Here is a 27,697-nt window from a genome sequence, read left to right as displayed (position 1 = left end):
ACAGGAGTCCCACAACTGCACGGGGAGAGAAGAGAGCAAGAAGGATCAGGGCTATGACAGGAGTCCCACAACTGCATGGGGAGTGATGAGAGGAAGAAGGGTCAGGTGTGACAGGAGTCCCACAACTGCATGGGGAAGGATTAGAGGAATAAGGATCAGGACTATGACAGGAGTCCATCCACTGTTGGGTAGGGATGAGAGGAAGAAGGATCAAGGCTATGACAGGAGTCCCACAACTGCATGGGGAGTGATGAGAGGAAGAAGGATCAGGGCTATAACAGGAGTCCATCCACTGTTGGGTAGGGATGAGAGGAAGAAGGGTCAGGGCTATGACAGGAGTCCATCCACTGTTGGGTAGGGATGAGAGGAAGAAGGATCAGGGCTATGACAGGAGTCCATCCACTGTTGGGTAGGGATGAGAGGAAGAAGGATCAGGGCTATGACAGGAGTCCATCCACTGTTGGGTGGGGATGAGAGGAAGAAGGATCAGGGCTATGACAGGAGTCCATCCACTGTTGGGTAGGGATGAGAGGAAGAAGGATCAGGGCTATGACAGGAGTCCATCCACTGTTGGGTAGGGATGACAAGGATGAGGGATGGGATGTTAGTTTATTGTACAGATGAGCAGTACAAAGTTTTCAGTTGTAGTATGGAGTAGGAGATGGGATGGGTGCTGTGCTGTGCTGGCAGTAGTCTGGTGTGGCTGGTACAGTGCTGTGCCAATAGAGATAATCAGGACGGTGCAGTGACAGCACAGTATCCATCCCAGGCACTGGGGGAGGATGGAAGGCTCAGGTACTCTGCCAAATGAGCCCATCAAATGGGTGTGAGATCCAGCTACCTGATGTCTAGTGTCTGCTAGCACATGCTCCATATTAGTAGCTGGGAAATCCTCTAACACCCACTCTCAATAGCCAACATACGCCCCTGATGTGCGCGTGTGAGAGGGGAGGGTGATCATCCTCCAAGTGCCTCACTTCTTTTTTTTTTTTTCTTTAATTCTCCTAACCTGGGCCCCCCTCCCATCTAGCTCACCACCCACAGCATAAGCCATCAGGACCCACCCCCTCCTCTACTGGGGGGGGGGGGAGACAGGAGGTGAGAAGGACGTGGGAGCCGATCGCAGGGTCCAGGCAGCGGCTGCACGGCTCACATCACTCCGGAGGATTAGCACGGTGCCGGGACTCAGTTTCAAGAAGCAACCCTTCCCCTACCCCCTCCCCCACCCATAACCAGCCAAGAGAGGACCTGACTCGCTTTCGATCAATTGATTGTTGTCCCCCAATAAATAAATCAATACACGTTAACCCCTTCCTCCCCTACGGATCGATGGATGCTCCAGCCGGCCGTCCTCTCTAAAGTCGGACGAAGTGAACTCCATGGCCAGGAAGAGGAGAGGGAGGTGAAAGGTAGAAGAGAAGCCCAAGGTCGGCGATGGGGACAGAGCAGTGAGGGGCGGGGGAGGAAGTTTCAGCAACTACAAAACCCCACCAACTTTCCCAGGTGGAAGAGTCCCGGCAGAAGAGCGAGCCCCGCGGGGGAAGGGGTGGAGAGGAGCCCGAAGAACTCAGGGAGAAGGGGGGCGCGGAGCGAGGGAGAGGAGACTTTCCCCAAAAAGTGATGCTCCGTATATGTGCGTCCAGAAGACGAGGAGCCCGGGCGGAGGAGCGCTGCGCTGTGCTGCTGCCTGCCGCTGCGAGGGAGACTCATCACTTGGCAGCTAATTGCTTGAGCCCATCCCTCATTTCCATATGCAGTCTGTGTCCGCTGGCCCCGAGCCAATCCCCTCTCACCCCCGCCGCTAATCGCGATGCATTATTCACCATCACAATTATATACCGACATGCGCAATCCGCGCCGCACCGACACCAGCTAATTTCCGTAATTTTGCAACTCGACTATTTGTGAACAATTTTTTTTTTTATTTGCCACTGATGTATCTGCAAAAAAGCAGAAACGAGTCCCACTTCCCAGCAGCAGCATGTCTCGTCGAAAGCAAGCCAAGCCCCAGCATCTGAAATCAGACGAGGACATCGGGACTGAGCTGCTCCCTAATCACGGTAAGGGGAGCTCACTCCTCCACCACCGACATACACTTCCCGACACTTTTCATCGGGGACGGCACACTTCCAAAGGGGACCTAGACTGTGCAGGCTGCCAGTGCTGCTTTTCTGCCTGCAAAAGGTTACTTCCCTGCCTGTCATGGGTCACCTCTTGTTTGGGGTCCCTTATCAGGAACTAACATACAAACAGGTCTGAATTTACAAACATGCCTACTTGTGTTAGGTCAAGGACTTGATACCCATTTGGTCAATGTAATAGCCAGATCACTAGCATCTTCAGAAGGGGGTGTCAGTGGCAGCCCCCCCATGGAAAGGATTACTTTAAGTCACTCTTAGGTGGACTTTTGTGTGTGTGTTTGTGTTTCCAGGCTTAATTGTTTTTACGCATTCCAAAATTGGCAGTGTGAGTAGTAGCTTTGTGATTATACAACTAGCATCTTTGGAAAGGGAGGTTAATGGCAGCCCCATGGAAAACCTTACTCTTAGGTGGACTTGTGTGCATGTTTTCACAGCCTTTATTGTTTTTATACATTCCAAAATTGTGAGTGACTTCTACAACTGGCATCTTCTCTTCAGGATCTTCAGAAAGAAGTGATGCAAATGGCAGCCCCCATAGAAAGGCTTACTTTAAGTCATTCTTAGGGGGACTTTTTTTATTTTGTTGTTGTTTTTTGGTTTTCTTTGTTTTTAGGCTTTATTGCTTTTTCACATTTCAAATTTGTGAGTATAAGAGGTGGCTTTGTGATTATATAACTAGCATTTTTAGAAAGGGAGGTTAATGACAGCCCCTATGGAAAGACTTACTTTAAGTCACTCTTTGAGGGACCTGTTTTTTTTTTCTTTTTAGCTTTATTGCTTTTACACATTGTGAGTATAAAAGTAGAAATTGGGAGCATAAGAGTATAAGAAGTGGCTTTGTGACTATAAAACTAGTATTTTCAGAAAGGGATGCTAATGGTAGCCCCCCATGGAAGGGCTTACTTTAAGTCACTCTCTGGCAGATGTGTGTTTTTTTTTGTTTTTTGTTTTCTTTTGTTTTCTCTCTTTTAAACATTCCAAAAAAGTAAGCATACAAAGTGGCTTTGTGATTATACAACTAGCATCTTCAGAAAGGGAGGTGAATGGCAGCCCCTATGGAAGGGCTTACTTTAAGTCACTCTTAGGCAGATGTGTGTGGTTTTTTATTTTATTTTTGTTTTTTAAATTTTTTTTCTGCTTGTTTTTGCTCTTACACATTCCAAAAAATGTAAGTATAAGAAGTGGCTTTGGGATTTTACGAATAACATCTTCAGAGAGGGACATTAATGGCAGCCCCCATGGAAAGGCTTACTTTCAGTTACTCTTAGGCAGATGTTTGTTTGTGTATTCTTTTTTGGTTGTTTTTTTTAGGTTTTATAGCTTTTACACATTCCAAAATTGTGAACATAGAAGTGGTATTGGGATTATACAACTAGCATTTTCAGAAACAGATGTCAGTGGCAGCCCCCATGAAAAGGTTTACTTTAAGTCACTCTTAGGGGGACTTGTTTTTTTCTTTAGGCTTTATTGCTTTTTCACATTCCACTATAGTGAATATAAGAAGTGGCTTAGCATTTTACAACCAGCATCTTTAAAAAGGGATGTCAGTGAAAGCCCCCATGGAAAGGTTTACTCGAAGTCACTCCTAGGTGGACGTGTGTGTTTTATACATTTCAGTATTGTGAATCTAAGAAGTGGCATAGTGGTTATACAACTAAAATCCTCAGAAGGGTCTGTTCATTGTAGCCACTATGGAAAGGTCTACTTTAAGTCACTCCTAGGTGGATGTGTGTGTTTTACACATTTCAGTGTTGTGAGTCTAAGAACTGGCTTAGTGGTTGTACAACTAAAATCCTCAGAAGGGTCTGTTAATTGTAGCCACTATGGAAAGGTCTACTTTAAGTCACTTTTAAGTGGATGTGTGTGTTTTACACATTTCAGTATTGTGAGTATAAGAAGTGGCATAGTGGTTGTACAACTAAAATCCTCAGAAGGGGATGTCAATGACACCCCCCCCCCCCCATAGAAAGGTTTACTCCTAAGTTGACTTGTGTGTGTTTTTAGGCTTTATCGCTTTTACACATTTCAATGTTGTAAGTATAAGCAGCACCCTAGTCGTTATATAACTAGGATCTTTGAAAATGGGTGTCCATGGCAGCCCACATGGAAATCTTTCCTAAATGGACTTGTGTGTTTTGCACATTGCAATATTTTGAGTATAAGAAGTGCCTTGGTTTGAATCCCGGTCAGGACATTATCCATATGAAGTTTGCATGTTCTCCCTGTGCTTGTGTGGGTTTACTCCAAGTACTCCTGCTTCCTTCCATACTGCAAACACATGCTGGTAGGTTACTTGGCTCCTGTCTATATTGGCCTTAGTACATGTGAGATGGGACTTTAGATTGTAAGCTCCTTAAGGGCAGACACTGATGTGAAAGTATAACATGTTAAGCTCTGGATACATTTTTGAAGCTATATAAATGCCTGTAATAAAAATAGCATGGACCTAATATTGACATTCCTTTTTAAAAGCCAACCCTCCTGGATGTGTTAGAAGTTTAGCAGTAGTTTCCACCTGCAAAGCAGAACAAAAGGGCACAGAAGAGTGAGGATGGTTGTGGTGGAGAGGCTGCCGAGGAGGTGTGACGGCTGCGTGGAGGTGGTGTGTTACTGGCAGGGGGTAGTGCACTAGCTAGGTATGTTCTTGACCTCTCCATGTTGGAGAAGAAAGACTAGCTGCAGAAAAGTTGCACAGAGCAGCGGGAGCTTGCATCCATCCCAGTCTGTGTCCTTCAACTGCAAGTACTAGGGGAATAGAGAAGGGAGGAGGAGGAGGGGGGCTTTGCTGATCTTGTTTTGGGGATGGAGAAAGATCGAGGCTTGTGAAAGCCTTTCCGGAAACACAGTGCATTCTCATGTGTGCACACACAAGAAGAGGTAGCTTCAATGCCTGCCACTGCCCTCTCTGCTGGGGAGCTGCTCCCAGGTTCAACTAAAGGTGAGGGGATCCCGTGGGCTGCTAATGTTTGTTTGGGGCTACTTGGGGGGTTTGTTTTGTAAAGCTGAGTGTGGTTAAAAGGTTAGAAGGGACAGGGGGAGGTGGGAATGGTGTAAGACTAAGAGATCTCTTAGAGGAACAAGGGAGGTCCTGCATGGACTGCTGCTCCCACACGTCTCTCCTTTTTACCTGCTGCCAGCAACACACTGGCATTGAGCTGACACATAGATTGCCACTTCCATACACCCAGAGTTCTTGGTACACACATCCACCCCTTGTAATCAGCTTTTTACTTAAAAAAATTACTGCTATGACAAGTTTTCAGGAATTTCTAAAAAATAGTTTAGATTTGTAATTTACAATTTACTCTGATTACATACTGCCAACAATAAGGCCAGAAATAACGAAGTGGCCTATATAAAAAAAGAAATAATAAAACATGTCGGTGACTGTGGTATAGTACAATTTTTCCATAAAGTGACATCTGTTTCTCAGTGCAATGGAAGATGCTCTGAACTTTCTAGAAGCGTGTACTGTAATGATTTATTTCAGACATGCTAGTCATGGGGCACACACATCTGCCTTCCAAGTAGCCCTATCATCCCTCACTAATAACAGAGGAGAGATGAGGAAAAAAAGGCCTTGGTGCATATCCTTTGAGGCTGCGGTTCCCAGATGCTCTCTTTTATTTCACCAAACAGAACAAGTCATTGTCAGGCTACAGAAGAATTTCCTGGATTTGTAGAAGAAAGTATCTTTCTTGGAAACTTTTTTTTTTTTTATGGTCAGAATGAGTCTTATCTGTGTAGCTGTGTCACTAAAGATTAGAGCAGGAGATATGCTAAAAAGAAACGCTTGCATATGGTGGCTAGATTAGGAGCAAAAGGATCTTTTTGTCATGGAAATGGTTTTCTGTTTACTTCATCACTAAGCATTTCTTACACTTGGTTTGTTTTGTATTGCACTCAATGACTACATGATCAAATGAATGGATTTATTTCTGCAGAATGAGAAAGACAGCCTTTCCATCAAAAGGGCTACATTGCATCCCAGTGAGAATTTTTTGAAGCTTGATTATTGTGGGCTTTGAATAGCTCAAAATCTCTTTTCAAAAGTAGTCTCAAAAATTAAACTAAATAATTCAGAAAATGCAGACTGCGCTCTTATAAACCATATCTCATTAAGAAAAGCTAAATCCCTAAATTCAATTAAACAAAATCAGGATAGAACTGGAAATTTGGAATTTTTTGCGCAGTTGTATAGACTGGTTAAACTTTGGAAGCTCTTCCAGTAAGAGTTTATTAAAAAACACATATCTAGAAATAGCATTAAAATATCTATTTCAAAATCATGTCAGTAATTTTTTATCTACTCTGTATTCAAGTTCTTTGTGAGGTGTTTTAGAAGCATTAACAACTAACTTTGTGAACAAATATATCTACATATTTTTATGATAAAATAAGTGGTAAAAAAATACAAATATCAGACCATTGATGATTTTCACTAACACAATACACAAACACGTAGAATTCCTATTCAAATTAGAATTATTATTATTATACAGGGTTTATATAGCACCAACAGTTTGCTCAGCGCTTTACAATATAAAAATATAGAATGTAGTAGTAATGATTTAATTATGAATCCTTTTTTTAGGAATGATCCAAGTTATATATGCTAAACATATAGGTGTTAAATTAATATATTATGATAATAACCAAGTAGCATTTATATATATTTAGAGGTAGATTAAACCATATTTGTTTTTTTTATTACATACTACAATGAACACAAATTTTTGTGATCTTCGTGGCACAATACATTTATAATACACAAATGTTCAAGTAATACTATCCAGATTGTTAGCAGAACAAGATTTTGGAATAATAAGAAATTATTGTTTATTTGGTTTGCTTTTATTTAACTCTACCTGAAATAAAGACATTTTAATTTTAGCAAAGCATAGATAGTAAGTAAGTGTCTCTTTAAGCAGCTCCCATTACATATTTGTTTCAATCAGCAAGTAAAGAGAGTCAGTCAGCTTCAGGAAGAGGAAGAATTTAAGCTAGTTTACATTACAGCTAGAGACAAGAATCTTTTTTTGTCATTCTTAGAGGGCTCTGATGAATGCTGAATAACAATGAGATGCTATAGTCTGAGCAACAAGAGCAAAAAAAAAACTTTTACATTGGGCGTTTGTTCTTAGAGCAGTGTTTCAGTTTCACTGGTTAGTGCAGAGGTGAAAAGCAGAGAAACAACAATTAAAAATTTGTAAAACAAGTGATTATTTTTATATGCATTGTGGGTGAAATGTGGTAAAAGTGGGTCAGGTTTCCTCATCATGTAGAGCTAATCCTGGCATAGTCTTCCTATTGATCTTAAAGTGGCCAGAAGGATATTGAACATCAGCTGTGCTAGTTAAATCTATATGTTGCTAAAATAAGGGAAAAAAGACTGTAAATGGATAATACATTAATAAAAATATATTAAATAATCCAGAAGTATGTTCAAAAATATTATTACCATCTTGTAAGATTTCTAGAGTTAGAGTTAAATGTGTAACATTTTAAAAATGGTATTATTAATATTAAGATATACTGTTATGAGCTTTAGAATATTCTAATATACAATACTAATGTATTGTTGGATTTTATAAATCTTTAATAAAAATATTTTATTTACAAAAGTTCATTTGTATTAAAAAGTAAATATGAATGAACTCATGCACTTAAAAGATTTATATGTTGCACACAGAATATAATACTGTAGGCTATACAAGTAAGATATAGGCCTTATCAAATAAATATTAATATGATTTATTTTGAAACAAACCTAATCTAATTATTTTTGCAGTACATAACTGTTGACATAGATAATTTAATCTTTTTAATTACCGTTATAATTTATCTCTTTGAATTGCAAATTTACATTTTTTTTTCATCATTTCTCAAATTTATGTGTTCAGCAGTTTAAACTGTTTCAATATTGTCATTAGTGTTCTGTTTCCAAGTGTTAATGCTCAACACACACTAGAGATTCATTTTGTTTGGTGACATTGAAAAGGTGGGACTGCATGAAGTGCCAACAGGTTTCCAATGGCTTGTCCCTGAGGGTGGGTGTTTAGAAGTGCTTTGACAAGGCTGGCTGATTTAACCTTTGCCTATTTTGCCCTGCCAGGGGTGGCCACTAGATGTCAAGCTCATAATACAATTAGTACATCTGTGCAGTTGACCTTGGCAGCATGGTTGCTTCAGTTGTGATAACACTAGAATTGAGTGTTACCTAGAGATCTAGCTACAAGCAACGCAGATTAGCATGTGCCGATCTTCTTAAAAGAAGTTTAAAAAGGAAATCATGTTCTCTCTGTGCGTTTTGATTTGTGTGTTTGTATGGATAGGAAAATCAGATAGTTTCAGCTTCGCTTACAAATATTAATGACTAAATTCGGGCCAAAACAGTATATAGCATTTTTCTTTTGGAACACATTATAGACAGTTTTCGTTTTATAGAAATCATTCTAGGAAAATATTATCATACTACTTTATTCTGGTTTTATACATTATATATTTTGCTCTACATTTTCTAAAATACTATGTACACATTTTTTATCTGTGAATGCTGAGCGTGTTATAGTTTAGAAATACCTACTAATGATTATAATATATTAGGCTCCTTTTTTGACATAAGGCCATTGGATTAACACTTCTGATGCTGACATATAATTGATGCATGCAGCACGAGCTAGGTTTATAAAATACGATTAATGATATTGTTTTAAAGTTTTGAAATAATTATCACATGGATTTGCATTTTAAACCCCCACAAGCCATGCATTTGATATTTCTCTCAACGTACATGATGTAGTATATTTGATTGGAATTTTTCAATGTCATCTTAAATTACGCTTGGGGCTTACTCTGATAAACTGTGAACCCTGAAGGTATTGTGAAAATTAATAAGCTAACATTCAAATATTTATTTTATAGTTAAAACTCTCATTATTTTAAAATATAAAACTATTTAATAAATCATGCCAGTTACTGAAACCAAATGCAACCAAGCGTATCCATTTTCTGAAATATAATCAGATTCAGCTGCCTGTAATCGTTATATAATTTTATAAGTCCATTTATAAAAGGATTTAGCTTGTTTAAATATATGTTCATGGTTACAAAATAACAAGTGTACAAAATAACATAATCATCATGTTTATCGGTAAGACTCTGTTGAATATCCAGAGAAGTGAACACACAGCTAGATACTACAGAATTCTTAAATAGTTTAATATATTTCTATTGTAATCTGGGAATATGCTGATAATGGCTTCCTAAATGTAGTTCTGTTTGCATAGTGTTTAAATAGCTAATGGATGGCTTTCATGAGTACAAACTGCAAATGTTGGAAAAAAATAGAAGACAGTTGGTGACTATGCCACAGGTGGTTGTTACTTAACAAATTCTGAGATTTAGGCCACTGAATAGATTAATCTAAATATGCTAGGTCTATAACATTGTGCATAGCAATAGTGCCCTCCACTGTTCACTGTCATGTTGACAGCCATTGTGGTCTTTGAAAGAGGGCAAAAATTTCTATTGAGTCTGGAATTTCATCTACATTGTTGAACACAGTAGGGGTCTCTATTTGTCTCCTCCTGTTTCACAGCTTGGGCTCTGTATGTGATAATTCATCTTCTTTTATGGGAATCACAGTCATCATAAAGAGTTAAAAAGAATTAATTTGCAAGAAAACAAAATGCCCTCGGTTTTCTAGAATTCAGAAACTTCCAGTTCAGGAAACAAAGTCATATTGCATATATCCGATATATACTTCTGCAGATCTCTCAGGAAACATTTAACAACTAAAAACTGTGTGCATGATTTTTTTCATACACAGCAAAAAATGAGTGCTAGGTGTATCATGTATATATACGGTCTTCTTATTATCCTTAATTGATTTAATGCCTACATTTGATTTGAGCATTGCAAAGTCTCATAATAGTAATGTGGCCTCCTCAGTAGGATCTATTGGGTGTAGTTATACCTATAGACTTCCATGTTCATGCTGTTAGGTTAGATATATGGTTAGCCAGATCTGTTAGTATTACCTGTGATATGTCGACTCTTGCTATTGCACCTGCATGAAGAAAAGTTGGCTGCCTTGCCTACATTTGTTTCAAAGTATACATTTTTGTGTTTAAAGGCATTCTGTTGCAAACAAAAGAGCACTTTTGACATGCAGCAATTCTCTAATTACACAAAGTAACATGTTTCCACCGAGTCTGTCAGTGTGTAGATTAATGTTACAATGTACTAAAGAATTCACTTTAAATGCAGCCATTTTGAATAATAATCTGCAGTGCCCAGCCATAGAGCTTTGCTAGAAGATCTCACTCCTTGCTGCCTTTTGTATATATGTTAGCAATTTAGTTAGCAGGTACCTAAACTACTGCTTTTCCACAGTTGATTACTTACCCCTGGCATGATGAATTTAAAAGTCAGCGTAATTTCTGCAGCTTCTCACGGTGCTCCACAATTCCAGGATATTTCTTTATATGACAGATTTGTGTAGACCAACATGTTATATTGCAAACACTAATTATGATATTCATTTGATTTATGGCAGGGAAGGAAAAGCAATATCTAGTTTACTAAATACAATAAAAAATAGTCAGTGAATTAACAGCTGTATTTTTTGGGGCCTAGAAATACAATTGTGCCCAAATAGTCCTATGGGTAATTTGACTTTGTAATTTGTAAAACATAGCAAAGTGCAATGTAAATATCAAAGAAATAAACATATAAAACAACACCATCATCCGTTAATCAATGCAGTTTTCCACCGTAAGCTAATGTCCCAGAGTTTATGTAAAAATGATAACATCATACCTTTGATTAACACTATTGGTGTCAGATGTACTTTGTTCATGCTGCAATTTAGAGATGCTTTTTATCTGTAGAAATGCATAAGTGATTAAAAAAAAATAAATTGTACAGTATTGTACGTTACTAATATTTTTAATGGCAAATTGGCTATTTTTTAGCATTCATAGTAATAATTAAAATTATGGTATTTTTCAGTATTGAAAAGATACAGAATTGTTAACGTTCTCAGCAAGACACTATTCGTTAATCGTAAAAGCTTACAATCAAGAGGACACAATCAAATAAAGACAGCAAAATTCAGACTGTTGCTCATTGTCATTAAAGAGTTAAAACTGTCAACATGAAATAGTTTATCTGCCCACTGGAGTGAATTGTAAATATATTTATTAATTCAGCACCATGTAAACATTTTCCTTGGCTAGGAGAAATTTTAGTGTGTTGCCTTTTCTCCTTTCCTGGACCACACTAGAGAGGCCTGTGCTGTTTGTTAGTGCAATGATCTCTCAAATACCAAATAGCTTCCTTTTTCTTTTTAGTGCGTGCGCAAAAAACACAAAAATACTTTCACTGTACTATACCTGCTGCTCAAATAAGATATTGCTATATCAGCTTTTATTTAGCAAACCCATTAAGACCAGCAGCAGCAATTAAATATTAAACAGGCCTGCTAAACATAGTGTTCTTTAGTGTCTATGACACTTCTCACTTACTCAAATTTTACTTAACTTAATGGGAAGAACAGCTGATCTTAATACCTGTATTGGCTGTGGCATTCTGCGTAATGTTCCTTTCCTAAAGCTGTAAATAAAAAGCATAGTTGAAGTTCATTGCAAGATGTCATGTCTGTCCTGTAAAACTGGGCACTATTGGTGTGTGCTTGATTAAAAAGTATTTTAGCAATTTGTGGGTTCATATTTTATTTTTGCTATAAGAGTATAGTCTCTGTGTACAGTGTAATGCTCATTAAACAAGTTTGCTAATTGTAAAAAAAATAATTTAGTTTTTTAAATTATAAAAACATTGTCTCACTTTTTAAATAACTAATAATAATTTACGCAGCTCATAAAATATTTTTTGGTTATACTCAATTTTTTGGTACACTTTCACAGCTTTGTAAAGTTGGCATCTACATGCATATGATGTGCACTGCTGTGGATTTCATGTGCATGTACAGAGAGGTAAATCGGCACACTACTGTTTCACAAGAATACATTAAAAATCAAAACAAGTCCGGCAGTGTTAATTCATCCAATACCACAGGAAACCACTTGAAGAAAAACATGCCTCTTGTATTTCTAAACTGCTGTAAAAAAAGGCAATTCTGAGTGACCAATTCTGAACATGATAGTGTGTTTGATTTAAAAAATGCAGCACAGCTGCTCACAGGGTTACACACAATGTAACTTCATAAGCAGATCTGAAAGAAACCTGCCTAGGGTTTACAGTGTAAATTCACGCAGTAAATGATTTTTATTCCTTTGCCTTTGCAATAAGCATTTGCTATTTTTCAATTTTATTTTATTACGAAATATCACTTTCACTTAGATCTTTCATATTTGGCATTCTGTGGCTAATTATAAATTCATTTTCAGTTTCTAAGGGTATAGTTGGATGTGACAGTATTTTACATAATATATATTATATGTCTCTTGTATGTGTTTAAAATCAATTTTATGTGTCAACATTAAAATCATTATTTTAGAATTTTTCACCACAAATTAATTTTTATTTATTTGGTATATATATATGTGTGTTAAGAACAAGCACTTGGCATACATATATGTCTTATTTTACATATGCCACCATATTATTAGCATAAAACTGGCATAATGGCCAGGCATTTTTGTTGTATTTTAAAATTAATTATTTTACCTAAAAACATACTTTGCAATCTTTTTTATGTATGCCAAGTATACAATAATAATTCATTCTTTTAATATAAATTTCCCCAAATTCTATTGAAGTAAATATACATTTTTCTTTTAGATTGTGGTTCGTATAATAGGAGTGGATAAAGCATAATTTACATATAACATGTTTTTCCATAACTATGATACAGTGTGTGAAAAACTTTGATTCCTCCCTTACTCTCTGCCATGCTGTTCCATGTACTGTCTGTTGCTGCTGTCCTTTATTTTGTCAGACAAAAAATCTTATTTGTCTGTAATATGCAGACAAGCAAATTGAAGTTACTGGGAAATATATATGCTTTCCTACTGAGTAGCTTTTAAAATACTAGAAATGTTTTTTATATGTTCATTTCTCATTCCAGCACAGCTATTTATTTGATCAGGTGTGAATTAGAATTCTGTTCATTAAACATGCTTGTTATTCAGCACAAGAGGGTAACGCAAGTCAGAGGAAGTGACTGCCTACAACAGTAATTAAACATGTGTAACCAATTAGTGGGTTTTCTACAATGGCACAAGCATATAATTTACAGAGCCTTTCTATAAGAATAGATGAAAATAGGTACAAAACGTGTGTCTGACTAGAGCATACTTATGTTTAAACATGTCAGCAGAAATGTATTTAAAATATGTAATTCTTAGCTTGTTCACAAATCTGTGAACTCAGTGCTTGGTTGCAATAACATGTAATTTTGCTTTTCTGGTAATGAAATATGGCATTTGACAGCATCAATTATTTTTGAAGAGGACTAGCAGTAAACTGTCTTGTTTTCTTGTTATGAAACGACAATACTTACCTAGAACTTTGCATATATTTAGTAAAATGTCTGTCAAAGTACCAATTCTAGGGCAAAGTCTTTGTCATTAAGACCTTATAGTGTTGTTACATTAAATACTGAAGAACACAATTGACCTTAACACGTGACCCATCTCACCAGCAGGTAGGGAAGGGTTTATCTCCAGCCAGTTCTTGGACTTAAGTTTTGTTGGAATATTATTTCGGCATTCATGTCACCTAACTGTAAAACATATTGCTATCGATGCAGTAGTTATAAAGAATTAGTTAGAATCTGATGTGTTTCAATGTAGTATAAAGATTATACATCTGTGTAGTCAAAGACCACATTTGAGTAACAGAGGTTCAGTTTGTGTTGTCAGGTACTGCTTCAGGTTTGAAAGGTTACAGATTAGTTTAGCAATGTTAACTGAACTGGCAAAGGCATCTCTAATTTTGCTGGAAATTAGGAAGCTTGATGCTAAAGGGGAATCCTAATGAGCCCATCAAAAGCTTGATTTGTACCCAACAGACAAGGTTGCTGTGTATGAAAATATTGGAAATCAATGCCTTCTATGGAATTTCATTAAGAAGCAGTATCCACAATTGATAGAGCTTCATAATTTGATGGATTGGGCAAAGAAAATTATTAGCAAGGTATGGGGACTCTAACACAGGGCTTGAAAATTGTTGAAGTGGGGTAATTTGTACAAAATAAAAAATATTGATTTTACTTGTGCAAAATTTTCAGATGTAGAATGGTTTATCTTTCAGCTTAATAGCTTACGCAATCTTTTCATTTACTTTTAGCAGTACCTGGGGAAGGACCAGATGATGGTGATAGCGGGAATGAAAGTCGAAGTGGAAGCGAGGAGACCAACGTTTGTGAAAAATGTTGTGCTGAATTCTTCAAATGGTCTGACTTTTTAGAGCACAAGAAGACCTGCACCAAAAACCCTCTTGTGTTAATTGTAAATGATGATATAGCAGCAACAGCTTCAGAAGAATTTCCTGAGCCCTCTCCTGCAAGCTCTCAAAGTGATCACGCAGAGAGTGAGGCTGCAGATGAAGCAGTTCAGGTAGAAAATAATGACACTTGTGATTTAAAAGAAATAGAAAAGGAAGAGGAACCTATGGAGGTTGAAATCCCAGAAGAAAAGAACTTTCCAAGTCAAGAAGCCTCAAACAATGCTACTCCTCTACCTCAGATAACTGATCCAGCTTCCATGACTAATTACAATATGCCAAACACTAACGTTACATTAGAGACTCTGCAAAGTACAAAAGTAGCAGTTGCACAATTTTCACAGAATGCACGGTGTGTAGGTGGTACAAGTGCTGCCACTGCAGCTACAGCTATGGCTATTCCAATGATTCTAGAACAACTCATGGCACTACAGCAGCAACAGATTCACCAGCTGCAACTCATTGAACAAATACGCAGTCAGGTGGCACTTATGAATCGTCAGACCCTGCGTCCTCCATTGACCTCTTCAGTTCCAGCACAAAATCCTCCAATTCCAGCACCAAATCAGCTGCAGAGTTTTACCACACATACGACCCTACAGTTAACACCTGTAGTCCCACCCACACTTCCAGGATCAATACCTAGCAATCAAGTACCATCATTTGAGAACCCACAACATACATCACAGCCTGCCTCTGGAGCAAGTACTCCAAATATACCATGTTCTGTCTCTTGTACACCTACTGAATCAAGCACATCTTTATCAGCTAATGCTAAAGTAACATCTGTAACCCCTAGCCCTGTCCCAAATACCACAACTAGCTCATCTCATTCACAGAGTTCCTCAACCCCACCATCTATTGGACATGGAAGCATCCTAACCTCACCTTCAAGTTTGCCAAGCCCACTTCTACCTCAGAGCTCCTCAAATAGTGTGATTTTCCCCAATCCACTTGTAAGCATAGCTGCAACAGCTAATGCTTTAGACCCACTTTCTGCACTCATGAAACATCGTAAGGGAAAGCCACCAAACGTATCAGTATTTGAGACAAAATCAACCTCTGAAGACCCTTTTTTTAAACATAAATGTCGGTTTTGTGCCAAGGTCTTTGGAAGTGATAGTGCTTTACAAATTCACCTGCGCTCTCATACAGGTGAAAGGCCATTTAAATGTAATATATGTGGAAACCGCTTTTCCACAAAAGGAAATCTAAAAGTTCATTTCCAAAGGCATAAAGAAAAATACCCCCATATTCAAATGAATCCATACCCTGTTCCAGAATACCTTGACAATGTCCCAACTAGTTCTGGAATACCGTATGGAATGTCTCTTCCTCCTGAAAAACCAGTCACAACATGGTTAGATAGTAAACCTGTATTACCAACAATATCAACATCAATTGGGTTGCAGCTTCCTCCCACAATTCCAGGTGTTAACAGCTATATTGATTCACCAAGCATTACCCCAATGAACAGATCACCCCAAAGGCCCTCTCCCACTTCTAGCGAATGCAACTCCTTGTCACCAAATATAAATCCTCCTGAGCCCTGCATGGTTACATCTTCTGAATCTCAACAGTTGGCTCAGACAGTAACTACTGCTGTCACAAAAACTGAACCTGTTGTTTTACCCCCTATTGCTGCAAGAACAGTTGAACAGCCTGTTACTGGACAAGTATCCCCTCCTATCACTACATCTATCCCAGCTCTTACAGATACCAGTACTTCTACAAGTCTCCCCAACCCTGTGCTTCCAGCAATGTCTGATCAATTCAAGGCAAAATTTCCATTTGGTGGGCTTCTGGAGTCTATGCAAACATCTGAAACATCAAAACTGCAACAGCTAGTTGAGAACATTGATAAGAAGATGACAGACCCAAACCAGTGTGTAATTTGTCACAGAGTCCTTAGCTGTCAGAGTGCTCTTAAGATGCATTACAGAACACATACTGGGGAAAGACCATTTAAATGCAAAATTTGTGGACGTGCATTTACTACTAAAGGCAATTTAAAAACTCACTTTGGTGTTCATAGGTCAAAGCCACCACTAAGAGTTCAGCATTCATGTCCCATTTGTCAGAAAAAGTTTACGAATGCTGTTGTTTTGCAGCAACATATCCGTATGCATATGGGTGGACAGATTCCAAACACTCCATTACCAGAGGGCTTCCAAGATGCAATGGACTCTGAGCTTTCTTACGATGAAAAGAATCTTGAAACAATGAGCAATTATGATGAGGACTTTGATGACAATTCTATAGAAGATGAACTGGACATGAAAGATACACCGATTGATTCATCAAAACCACTCATGCCATTCTCTGATTCATCACCAGCCTCACCCCCCACTGTCATCTCAAGTATTGCTGCTTTAGAAAATCAAATGAAAATGATTGACTCTGTTATGACTACTCAGCAGTTTATTGGTTTAAAAAATTTAGAAAATGGGTCTGGCGAAAGTGATCATTTAAGCAATGATTCTTCATCAGCGGTGGGGGATCTGGAGAGCCAGAGTCCAGGCAGTCCAGCAATGTCTGAATCCTCTTCATCAATGCAGGTTTTATCACCTGCACATAGTCATAGTGAAAGCATAAGATCAAAGTCTCCAAATGCAGTGAATCATGAAGAGCCTCCAGAACTACAACTTAAAACAGAAAAGCCAGACAGTCCTATACCTGCTCCTGAAATTGAAGGTGCACTGGATCTGACATCTACGAATCCCGGAAGACCAATCATCAAAGAAGAGGCTCCTTTTAGCCTGCTGTTCCTGAGCAGAGAACGTGGTAAGTTTAAAAGTACTGTTTGTAATATCTGTGGCAAGCCTTTTGCTTGCAAAAGTGCATTGGAAATTCACTACCGCAGCCATACTAAAGAACGGCCATATATATGTACAGTCTGCAGTCGTGGGTGTTCCACTATGGGTAATTTAAAACAACACTTACTGACACACAAATTGAAAGAGCTCCCATCTCAGTTATTTGAACCCAACTTTACTCTAGGTCCCAGCCAAACCACTACTAGCCTGGTCACCAGCACAGCGCCTGCCATGATCAAAATGGAAGTGAATGGTCACACCAAGCCGATCTCACTGGGTGAAGGTTCCCACCTTCCAGCCGGAATCCAGGTTCCTGCTGCACCACAGACAGCGATGAGTCCAGGCATCACTCCTATGCTGGCACCCCCACCTCGACGAACGCCCAAGCAACACAACTGTCACTCCTGTGGGAAGACCTTCTCTTCAGCAAGTGCACTACAGATACATGAACGTACTCATACTGGTGAAAAGCCATTTGGTTGCACAATCTGTGGTAGAGCATTTACCACAAAAGGGAATCTTAAGGTAAGGTGACATCTCTCTAGTCATACAAAACAAAACAATAAGAATTTTGGGGAAAAAATGTCAGCTCAGTTAAATTGAGAATGTGCCAGCATTTGCATAATTGCAAATGTTTTTGCCATTTCATAATGCAGATGACATAACATTTTGAAAGCTGCCAAGAAAAAAAGAGCTTAGTTGTGCCCCAAATGCTTTAAATGTATGAGAATACTGTATGCACATGCTGCAGATGAGCTCTTAAATTATTACTATAGTCTGTAAACCATATGCAGCTGCATCTTCAACTTCATGGAGGCTGATTTACTAAAGGAGTTAGGAATCTTCACACAATAAATTGTATCAGTATTCACTTCAGTTTTCCAATCAAATCTGTGTATTCAAAGTGAAAAAGGGAAAAAGATTGGATAATTGAAGTGAATATGTACACAATGTGTTGTGTCAAAATTCTTAATTTCCTTAGTAAATCAGCCCTGTTTAGTTAATTGTTCAATTTACTAGATCCCCGTGAATACATTTATACACTATAAATTTAAAACTTGCAGTGAAAGTAGGGAAAATATTTAAAAGTCAGTTCTATTATTTGCAAGTTTCTTTATGACAATGGCATAAAGCTTTAATGTTTGCAATATACTGTTAAACTCCATAAAAATAACTATAATACATGCAAATTCCATATTGTAAATATGTAATTGAATGCTAGCATCATTTATGCCATTGCCTTTTTTGTATATGTGTGAAATTAGCCAGTGTTTGTAGAATTTACAGTTGTGCCTTTACAGGGTAAAAAAGAGTTTTTTTTAAAAAGGTTTTTAATTAATTTAATTTAGCAAACCATTTGTTTCAATATAACTAAAAGGATGTTTGCAATAATACTAGCTGCATGAAACTTGCTATTGAACCTTTTTGTTTGCCCTAATTTTTATATTAATACTTGTATTGCTACTTTTGCCTTAGCCATATAATTCATAAAAACTATATTTTTTCTTTCTTACCTTGGCTTTAAAATATTGAATTTGCATGTCTAACACTAATATGATTTTTTTTTCACATAGAAAGCTTAGCTCACAATAATATATTCTTTTACAGCTACAAGATTTAGGATTGTCTTTTCTAACTGATTACCATTGTGTAAAAGATTGAACTTTCCATTTCTTAAAGTCTTAAGAGCACAACTTCTACAATGTATAACGGCCTAAGCAGACCAAATGCGCTATGCTGTGTATCAATTTGTAGTCTTTTCAAAAAAATTTAGAAACTAACAATATCATTATGTAGCTTGGAGACCCTTTCATTAGGAATACTTGGCAAATGTAATCTCCCCTTGAGTTTAGAATCTTAGCATACTATGAGCACCTAATTGACTGAACTCATTACTGTTTTTTAATGGATATTTAGCTTAAAATAGACTTTTAAAAATGAGCTTTCAAATTTTACATATGGCAGTTAAAAATAAAAAATTTACGTTGTTTATTTTGTTGAGTTCTAATATACAGTATATATGTTTTTGCATAGGCCTTTTTAACTTTTGTATATTTTGTATCATTCTAACATTATAAAATATAATTTTTCAACTAAAAATGCCTTTCCAGGTAGAGACATTTAGAAGGAAGTAGGTTTAGAATAAACTTGTTTATGTGTTTATGCTAAATTATTATTTTTACTGTTGGTGAATGAAATATTTATGGGATTTAGAGTTCATCACCACTGCCAACTCCCTCTAGGTACAAGGCACGATTCCTCGGCCATCTGGATATTGAACAAGCCATGGCATGTCTTGCGCTCTTTTTCGGAAGGTTTAGAAAAGAGAAAATATTTTGTTTTACATAAATGTTCTTTGTTTGTGCTGCCTGCTACTGTATGTTCCCTCATTTTGCAATATATCTGTGTAGAAAATGAAGTTTTGCAGTGTAGATAGACATGTAATAATGCTTGGCTTTATTATTTTGTGCACCTGCAAGATGTAATTGTAGGCCTCACAAAGATATTTTAGAACAATTGCCAGCCCTATTTTTGTAATCCAGAATATTGTTCCATAAGAAATGAACAGTATAGAGACAAAATCTGAATAGTGGGTAAAACGATGATAAGCTACATTTTCTAAGCAGCAATATCATCTTGCGGATTACATCAAATCCGGATGGTGATACTGGCATGTATAATTGTGTAGTAGGCTACCTATTTTTTCAAACCACTCCCATTAAGGGCATAAAAAATTGGAAGATTTCAGGGCTATCCATGTAGGCATTAGTTTTGGAATTATCTAAACAATACCTTTTTGCATTCTGCTGTGTAAATTTGATTGTTTTGTACTCGTCTGCTGCACATGAGATGATATCATACGATATTGTTATTACTATGCTGAATATACTTAATTACGTGGTTTTTTTCCTTTCTTTATTTTTAACATATATAGGTCCATATGGGGACTCACATGTGGAATAATGCCCCTGCACGGCGTGGCCGTAGACTTTCAGTAGAAAATCCTATGGCTTTGTTAGGTGGAGATGCACTGAAGTTTTCCGAGATGTTTCAAAAGGATTTGGCAGCTCGAGCGATGAATGTTGACCCTAGCTTTTGGAACCAATATGCTGCTGCTATCACAAATGGGCTGGCTATGAAAAACAATGAGATTTCTGTCATACAGAACGGAGGAATTCCCCAGCTCCCAGTCAGCTTGGGTGGAACTGCAATCCCACCATTAGGCAACATGTCTAGTGGAATGGACCGAGCACGTACTGGCAGCAGCCCTCCTCTCATTAGTATGGACAAAGTGGGCACTGACTCGATTGTAAATCGACCATTCACAAGGTTTATTGAGGAGAACAAGGAAATTGGCATAAACTGAATGCTCTTGCAAAGGAGAGTTAAAAAGGAAGACTTAAGCCACTTATCAATTGTACTATTTAATGTACAGATTTTTGAACATTTATCACAGTGTCCTAATTCAAAACATACTGTCCCCTTCCCAAAAATGCATTACCTTGAGGTTGCGGAAGAGATGTCTTTGCAGGACTGTGCATGGTACTTTCTTTTACCTTTTAAATGACTGGAATGGACTTTAATCCCCATTTAACGTTACTGAATTTATTGAGTAACAAGCTGGTTTAGGCTACACAATTATGTTTTCCTTACATAAAAAAAGATTCAACTCATTTAAAAATGATTCCAAAAAATTTGCCGGTTTTGTTCAGATTAGAAATAAACTTGAAGTTCCTTTGTAAAGATTCTAATTCATTACTAAATGTTCAATTTAGTACGTCCAAATACTGTGGTTTATTACAGTATCCTTGTCAGTAGTATTTATAATAACATTATGCGGGTACTCAAAAAGGAAACAAGCCCAACCATCAATTAAATTTTGTACAGCAAGGTACATCCAAATCTGTGCCCTTTTTATTAGCAAGTTTGCTATAAGCCAGTGATGTTTATTCCAATGCAGACAACATTGTGACATTTTATTTGGGAAGATAGCATGCTTTACCTGTGCGAGTATCTGTAACAAATCCTTTTATTTAAATATTTGTAGCTGCTATGTGGACAGTTGTTCAATATAAATGAGAAAATGTTGTGTGGAGAAATAGTTCAATGGTTGAAAATCCACTTAAAAACTTTTTTCACTCTAAAGTATTCACACCATAGGAAACTGTGAATAAAAAAAATCTCCATGTTAATTTCACTGTACAATAAAGGGTAATGTTTGTATAATGTGCTTGCAAACTCTTAATTTATATGACTGCACTTTTAGAGTTTTGTACAAGTTTGTCTAGGATTAAAAAGAATACATATGTAAACTATTTAAAATTAGTTAATTTGGTAAAAGGCAAATGAAGTAAAATACATAAAAAATGAAAAATGTGTTATAGTTTCCCCATTGTTATTTCTATTGTCAGTTTATGTTGAAAAGTACAGTCTGGTTTTGCCTATATAACAGAGCATTTTAGAAGAAGTTAACTGGTTCAGGAAAAAAAACAAGCAAGGATGGAACAGCAGTTCTTGACTTAACAATGATTCCGCAGTCTAAAAATGTCTAAGCTAAGATTTAAATCCCATGTGCTTCAATTTCTGTGATACCAAGACTGAAAACAGACATTGAAGCCTACTTGAAAATCAATTTTAAAAGCATTTTGAGTATTTGTGTCTGTTTGCCTTTTATATTGTTAACAGAAGTAGCACTTCAATAGTCAATATTAGTAAAGAACAAATGCAGCCTCTTTATATTTAACAATAATTGTTCATACCATCATATTTTTACATTATCTTATGGAGTAACCTCAAAAAGGTTTTACATTACAGCATGGTAGAAATGGGAACAGAAAATGTTGTAAGTGCTACCTCATTTTTATGTATTAAACAAAAGTCTATAGAGGGGGCATCAAACACTACAGGGGAGTTTTACCAAAGGAGTCATTCTTACTTTGGTCTGCAGAATCTGAAACATTCAATAAGGTGCAGGCACTAAAAATAAAAAAAAACAGAAAAAAAGAAAATTAACTGGATTTTTAAAGCATTTTCATTGCAATGAAGTAAAACGTACTCCTTTGATTAAAATAGCCTCCTGGCGTTAAAGTAATAGACATTTTATTTTCTACAAAAAAAAATCTGTATAGATAAAACAAAGTAGGCTCCGATAATATTTTGTACCTAAAACATTAGTTGCCTTCAGATTTCAGATATACATTCCTCACTATTTACTGTAACTTTAGAAAAAAAAAAAAATCTTTAAATCATGACAAAAATACAATTTGCACTCAATAGGATTAAATTAGATTTTTACACACATGGAAGTGTTATCTAATCTATCTTTCTTAGTCATTAAACTGTTAAAAAGTGTGGAAGGGTAAATCTGTGGCCAATTATAGTTGTCCTTTAGCTCCAGAGTGTTTTATCATTTGTCCAAGATGTTTTTTATTTTTTTTTCTTCTGAGGGTTTGGGGGTAATGTAAAGTCTGCTTAATGAAGGATGTCTATTATTTAAGCAGGGATTTATAAATGTTGTACATAAAAGGAATGTTCAGTAATAATGTCAGATATGCCCATTATGAATTCAGAGTTGGGCCGATGCCTGTAGTGTGGTGAAAGAGATAAATATTTTTGTACTGCGACACTACGCAGGGGTAAACACCTGCTTGAATCCTGTGGGCCTTGAAACTAAGATTTCGTATTTCTACTCTATCTTGCTGGCTTGAACTTAATGGATGTCTTAGTTTAGCCTATTCTCTGTGATATGGAATCGAATAAAATGCAAGATAGAATTTTGTTTGTGAATTGTGTCCCTTGAATTCTGTAATAGCCCAAGGATATAAGCATTATGCTAATGTATAAAGAGTGAACCATCTGATAACGTGAAGCCAGTATGCCTCATAATTAACAGTTTTTATAGCTAAATCCTTTGTTTGTCCACTGAAAATTCTGCACTTCACCTTTCTGATAAATATAGACTTACAAAATCAAGAGGTGATTTGCTGTAAAAATCAGTAGAAAGCCAGGATCACTAGAGAACTTTTAATTCTTGTGCATCTATGGCTATGATCTTGATGTGATCTTCTCTCAACAACACTGGGTTTGATTTGCTAAAAGGATAGTGGCTTTTCGCTTAGCAAAGTGAATGTTAGGAAACAGGGGAGAACCCGTGTTACTTTGAATTCCTAGCAAAAATCTGGTTTTATTTCCATTATGCATGATTAGGGTATTCATAGTTAACATGCCTTCATCTTGTACACTTCATTTATTTTGTAACGAGAACATACACTTTGTGAAGTGAACATTTACTTTGCTGGGTGAACAGTCTAGTTGAGTCTGCTTCAGCAAATCAACTCCACTTTGACATGATACAAGAGTTTTCCACTAGCTTCCACCATAAGAAAAGGCACAGATTTCAATTTTTAGCCAAAAAAAAATCAGATTACCTAAGCCTCTATCTGCTCATATTTGAGGGCAATTTTAGTGACAACCTAGTTATTTTCAAGTGCATTGAACTGGGTTGGAGTATTTCAAGTTAGAGATTACAATTTCTAGGCCCGTAACATATTTTTGTGGCTTTTGCCTCTGCTCCTATATCAATAGCATTAATGGTTAGGAAAAAAGATTGATGGTTGGCTCTTGCTCCCATATCAAACTACAATTTTTAGCCCAACACCATTAAAACATTTTTTTTTGGATACAGTGAGGAAGAATTAGAATGTATTGTCAGGTTTTATTTTCTTTCTGCAGAAATGTATTAGCTGCCCGTGTGACACCTGTGCAGGAGATGAGGGATGCAGTAGTTCCCGAGACAGAAAGCATTGTCAGAAATTCTTTCCTCACTGTATTAAAAATGTGTTAGAGAGATTTGCCACCTGTTCCTGTCCTAATAGGAAATGAAGGGGAATCTTCCCAAAAGGAACAAAGGCTGCAATAGAAACCTGCAAAAGGCTCCAACCCTTCTCTTCTTTATTCCTACTTTAAGTTGAGATTTAATGTCTATGGACACATTTAGGCTAGGGTCAAATAAGAGATTTACCTACCAGGTTTTCTTTTAAATTGAAAATTGCAGCATGCAGATTGTGGTTGAAGATTACTGCATCACTTCAGTGCGGATAGGAAATGCTCTGATTGTGCCAAGCAAGAGGATCAAAATACCAAGACTGGTGAAACAATATCTTCTAATTGGCAGGAACAAAGCATTTCCTAGTATTAATTTTAAACATTAAAGCTCTTGTGTGACCCTGAACTAAGCTTTTTTCTGAAATTCAGCAAACTTGTGTTTTTTTCAAAAATGACCAATCCATAAAGTTTGACTTAACTCAGCAAACGTTATACATCTGTACTTGTACTACATCCTAGCAGCTAATGCCAATATGACGAATTAAGATGAATCTTGTTTCCTGAAGCATTTCCTCTGAGCAAACATGGGCAAGTATAATTATATTTTAGTAAATGTACAGTTATACTTTAAACTAGGGCCACACAAGAGCTTTTCTTACGTATGGATTCTTATGTCTGTGTTCCTACCAGATGGAACTTCCAGTAATTGCTGTATGCAATACAATCTGAGCACTTACCACTGGACCTTTACACTGAGATGATGTAGAGATAATCAATTACATGTGGAAATTTCATAATACAAATTAAAAAAAAAAACTGTGGGGTTGATTTATTAACCCAGGAGCACACAGAATTTGGTGCAGCTGTGCATGGTAGCCAATCACCTTCTAACTTAAACGTGTTCAATTAAGCTTTGAAAAAAAAATCTGGAAGCTGATTGGTTTCTATGCAGAGCTGCACCAGATTGTGCACCATGCAGTTTCAGTAAATAACCCCCTAAGTTTCTAATTTGGGTCCTTAGATAACATAGATTATTTGCTTGCTGAAAACGTCATTTTAAATACAATTTTTACATTTTGAAGGATGTCTAAACTCAAGAACAAAATTTGAATGTATTGCAATTTACCAGCCCTTGGTTGTGGTGTCCCACATTTGTTTTCATTTTCATCAAGTAAGGAAATTAAAAAACCAAAAAGGAATTCCCCATCCTACTAACAAATCTTGATATAGTCCACCAAGTGTACAAGTGAAAAAAACAAAACTACATACAATACGCATTACCTTGGAGCAACTACCACTGAAAAAGTGCATTCATCACATCAAAGTCATCACTCAAAATAATAAAAAAAAGAAAAAATATAGTGCAATGCTCCCCAAATCAAATATACATTCACGGCAGATATCTCAACCAGTGTGTAATGGTTATATCTACAAAGCACCAAGCAAATATATATACTGTAAATATATCACCACATGGACTTATTCAATAAATCAGCAAAAAATTATCAAAAAATGCATGATTCATAAAACATAAATAATGCATGTGCGTGATGCATGTGCACATACAATACTTCAAATAGTGTGAATGCATTCACAGAAAATTGTCCCACATGTAAAAATCATAATGAATGTCCAAAACACATACAATTATTTCCATGAAAACATCCAGAAAAAAAGTTTAAATTGATTATATGTTCACAGCATATAGGTGTCCGTTTATGAACCAGCAGTAATAGATCACTGCTCAGTTCTCCGGCATTCTCGGAGAACACAGTTCTCCTGTCAATGCCGTTTATGAAGCATATGTAGATCAGTTCTCCAAACGAAGGGAGAACGGTCTACAAACGCTGGAAAATGGCTGATTTTACTATAATCTCGTGAGATTACAGTAAAAGATCAGTTTACTAAGCAGAGGTAAATTATCTCTGCTTAGTTTGCGGTCCCTCCGATTCTCCAGCTCTGGGCTGGAGAATCTGGAGGGAGAACACAGATCTCCAGAGAAGGGCTGAACATGTTCTCCTGGGTGTCCTAAACTGTGAATGACCAGAGAATAGCTGTGATCCTCTGAATCTCAGCTATTCTGTGTGTCATAAACGGACACCATAGTGCACAATTTTCACTGTCATCCTTTACTCCACCCAATGTGTGATAAAACACCACCACAGTGCACAAGTGGATGTGCTTTTATCTTCACCAGTTAGACCCCACTACAAACACAGGAGGTCAAAAGTGCAGTAAATCTCTCCCTCTTGCACAATTCAATTCTTTCTCCACAGGGTTAGTTTTTCTTATTGAAGCACTCATAGGACAGAAGCAGAAAAAAACTTCATAGTGTAAATCCATAATATTGGTAAAATGAAAAAATTGCACTCACAGACTCACAACAGCATAACTACAACCAGCTCCAAGTACAAGTCAGTGAATAGGTATCCAAGATTATGTCCAAGCTGCGCCCAGTGTGATGTCATCATTTAGCTCCTCCTGCTAGACTAGTTAGGTCCACAACAGACTTTCTCAAAGAGATTGTGAGAAAGTCTGGTAGATATAACACTCATACACTGGTTGTGATATGTACTGTGAATTTATATTTGGGGAGTGCTTCACTGTTTTTTTTTTCTTTTTCTTTTTAAGTAAAGAAAATACCTGTTGTTCCTGCCAGAAATCTTGTGTCTTTCTGTAAGCTACTAATCCCATGACAAACCCACCTTCCTTAAACTACTAGTCCTGTAATGGAGATGAAGAGAAGAAGACATGGACATGTTTGAAATCCAGCCTGGGTAATAACCATGACTCTCTCAATAAATACATTGGAGTGCGTAAGTGTAGCCATCCAAGGACAGGGAGTGCATACGTTTCAGGACTACCATGTGAACATTAAGAAGAAAAGAGCCTGAAAAAAAACCCACTGCAGCTACTTCATCTAATGAATGGTAAGCTACAATAAAACAGTTTTGGCTGAAGTTGGACTTTCAGCAAAGTTTTAAATTTATAATTGGCGTATTTGTGTCTAATAAATGTGTTATTATTATAATGAATGCTCAATGCATTCAAATATTGTAGCTATGTATTTTAACTATGAGGATGTTTTACTAAAGGAGGTATATTTTTCACATTCTCTTTGATGCATGACTATTTCACATGCCCAGTCAGAGTTGGGCTAGGGTCACATAAGAACTTTTCAACCTTTAGGCTGCATTCACACCTGAGCGTCAAGTATTGTTTTGCATCATGCATTTTAGCACACTTTTGGTGCGTTTTGTCAGGTGACAGGCCATTGACTTGAATGCCAAACAAGCTCAAGGACGATTTTTCAGTTTTTCAGCCAAGCGTGTTTGCCGATGTTTTTCACATGATTTGTTGCAAGGAAAAATCTGAAACAAAACTTGCAGCTGCTACCTGTGTTTGAGGAAATAATGGCACCAAAAAAATCAATGCAGTTTTTAT

General features: G+C 37.0%; 1 protein-coding gene across 5 annotated transcripts; it reads left to right on the top strand.

Annotated features, from left to right (window-relative positions):
- The first annotated feature begins 908 nt into the window (after positions 1 to 908).
- Positions 909 to 23,202, top strand: SALL3 (spalt like transcription factor 3). Of its 5 annotated transcripts, none has more exons than XM_089682352.1 (4): positions 913 to 2,060; positions 14,460 to 17,396; positions 17,613 to 17,953; positions 20,364 to 23,202. In XM_089682352.1, the coding sequence occupies exons 1-4, from the start codon at positions 1,982 to 1,984 to the stop codon at positions 20,793 to 20,795; spliced, it is 3,789 nt and encodes a 1,262-aa protein (XP_089538478.1). In that variant the 5' UTR covers positions 913 to 1,981; the 3' UTR covers positions 20,796 to 23,202. The 5 variants fall into 5 exon arrangements, with proteins under 5 accessions (XP_089538480.1, XP_089538476.1, XP_089538478.1 ...); XM_089682351.1 differs by having other exon boundaries at positions 914 to 2,060; positions 14,457 to 17,396; XM_089682353.1 differs by lacking the exon at positions 913 to 2,060 and adding an exon at positions 4,953 to 5,079 and having other exon boundaries at positions 14,457 to 17,396.
- Positions 23,203 to 27,697: the final 4,495 nt, after the last annotated feature.

This window comes from Staurois parvus, unplaced genomic scaffold (genome assembly GCF_062004578.1).
Source record: "Staurois parvus isolate SC_StPar_1 unplaced genomic scaffold, SC_StPar_1.0 ptg000287l, whole genome shotgun sequence".
NCBI lineage: Eukaryota > Metazoa > Chordata > Amphibia > Anura > Ranidae > Staurois > Staurois parvus.
This window is presented reverse-complemented; position numbering and strand designations above follow the sequence as displayed.

Excerpts from the sequence above, each read along its gene's own strand:
- SALL3 (XM_089682350.1), top strand. The coding sequence starts at position 1,982 with ATGTCTCGTCGAAAGCAAGCCAAGCCCCAGCATCTGAAATCAGACGAG. Across the intron at positions 2,061-14,456 it reads TGAGCTGCTCCCTAATCACG|CAGTACCTGGGGAAGGACCA; the intron begins GTAAGGGGAGCT and ends ATTTACTTTTAG. Across the intron at positions 17,954-20,363 it reads CCACAAAAGGGAATCTTAAG|GTCCATATGGGGACTCACAT; the intron begins GTAAGGTGACAT and ends TAACATATATAG.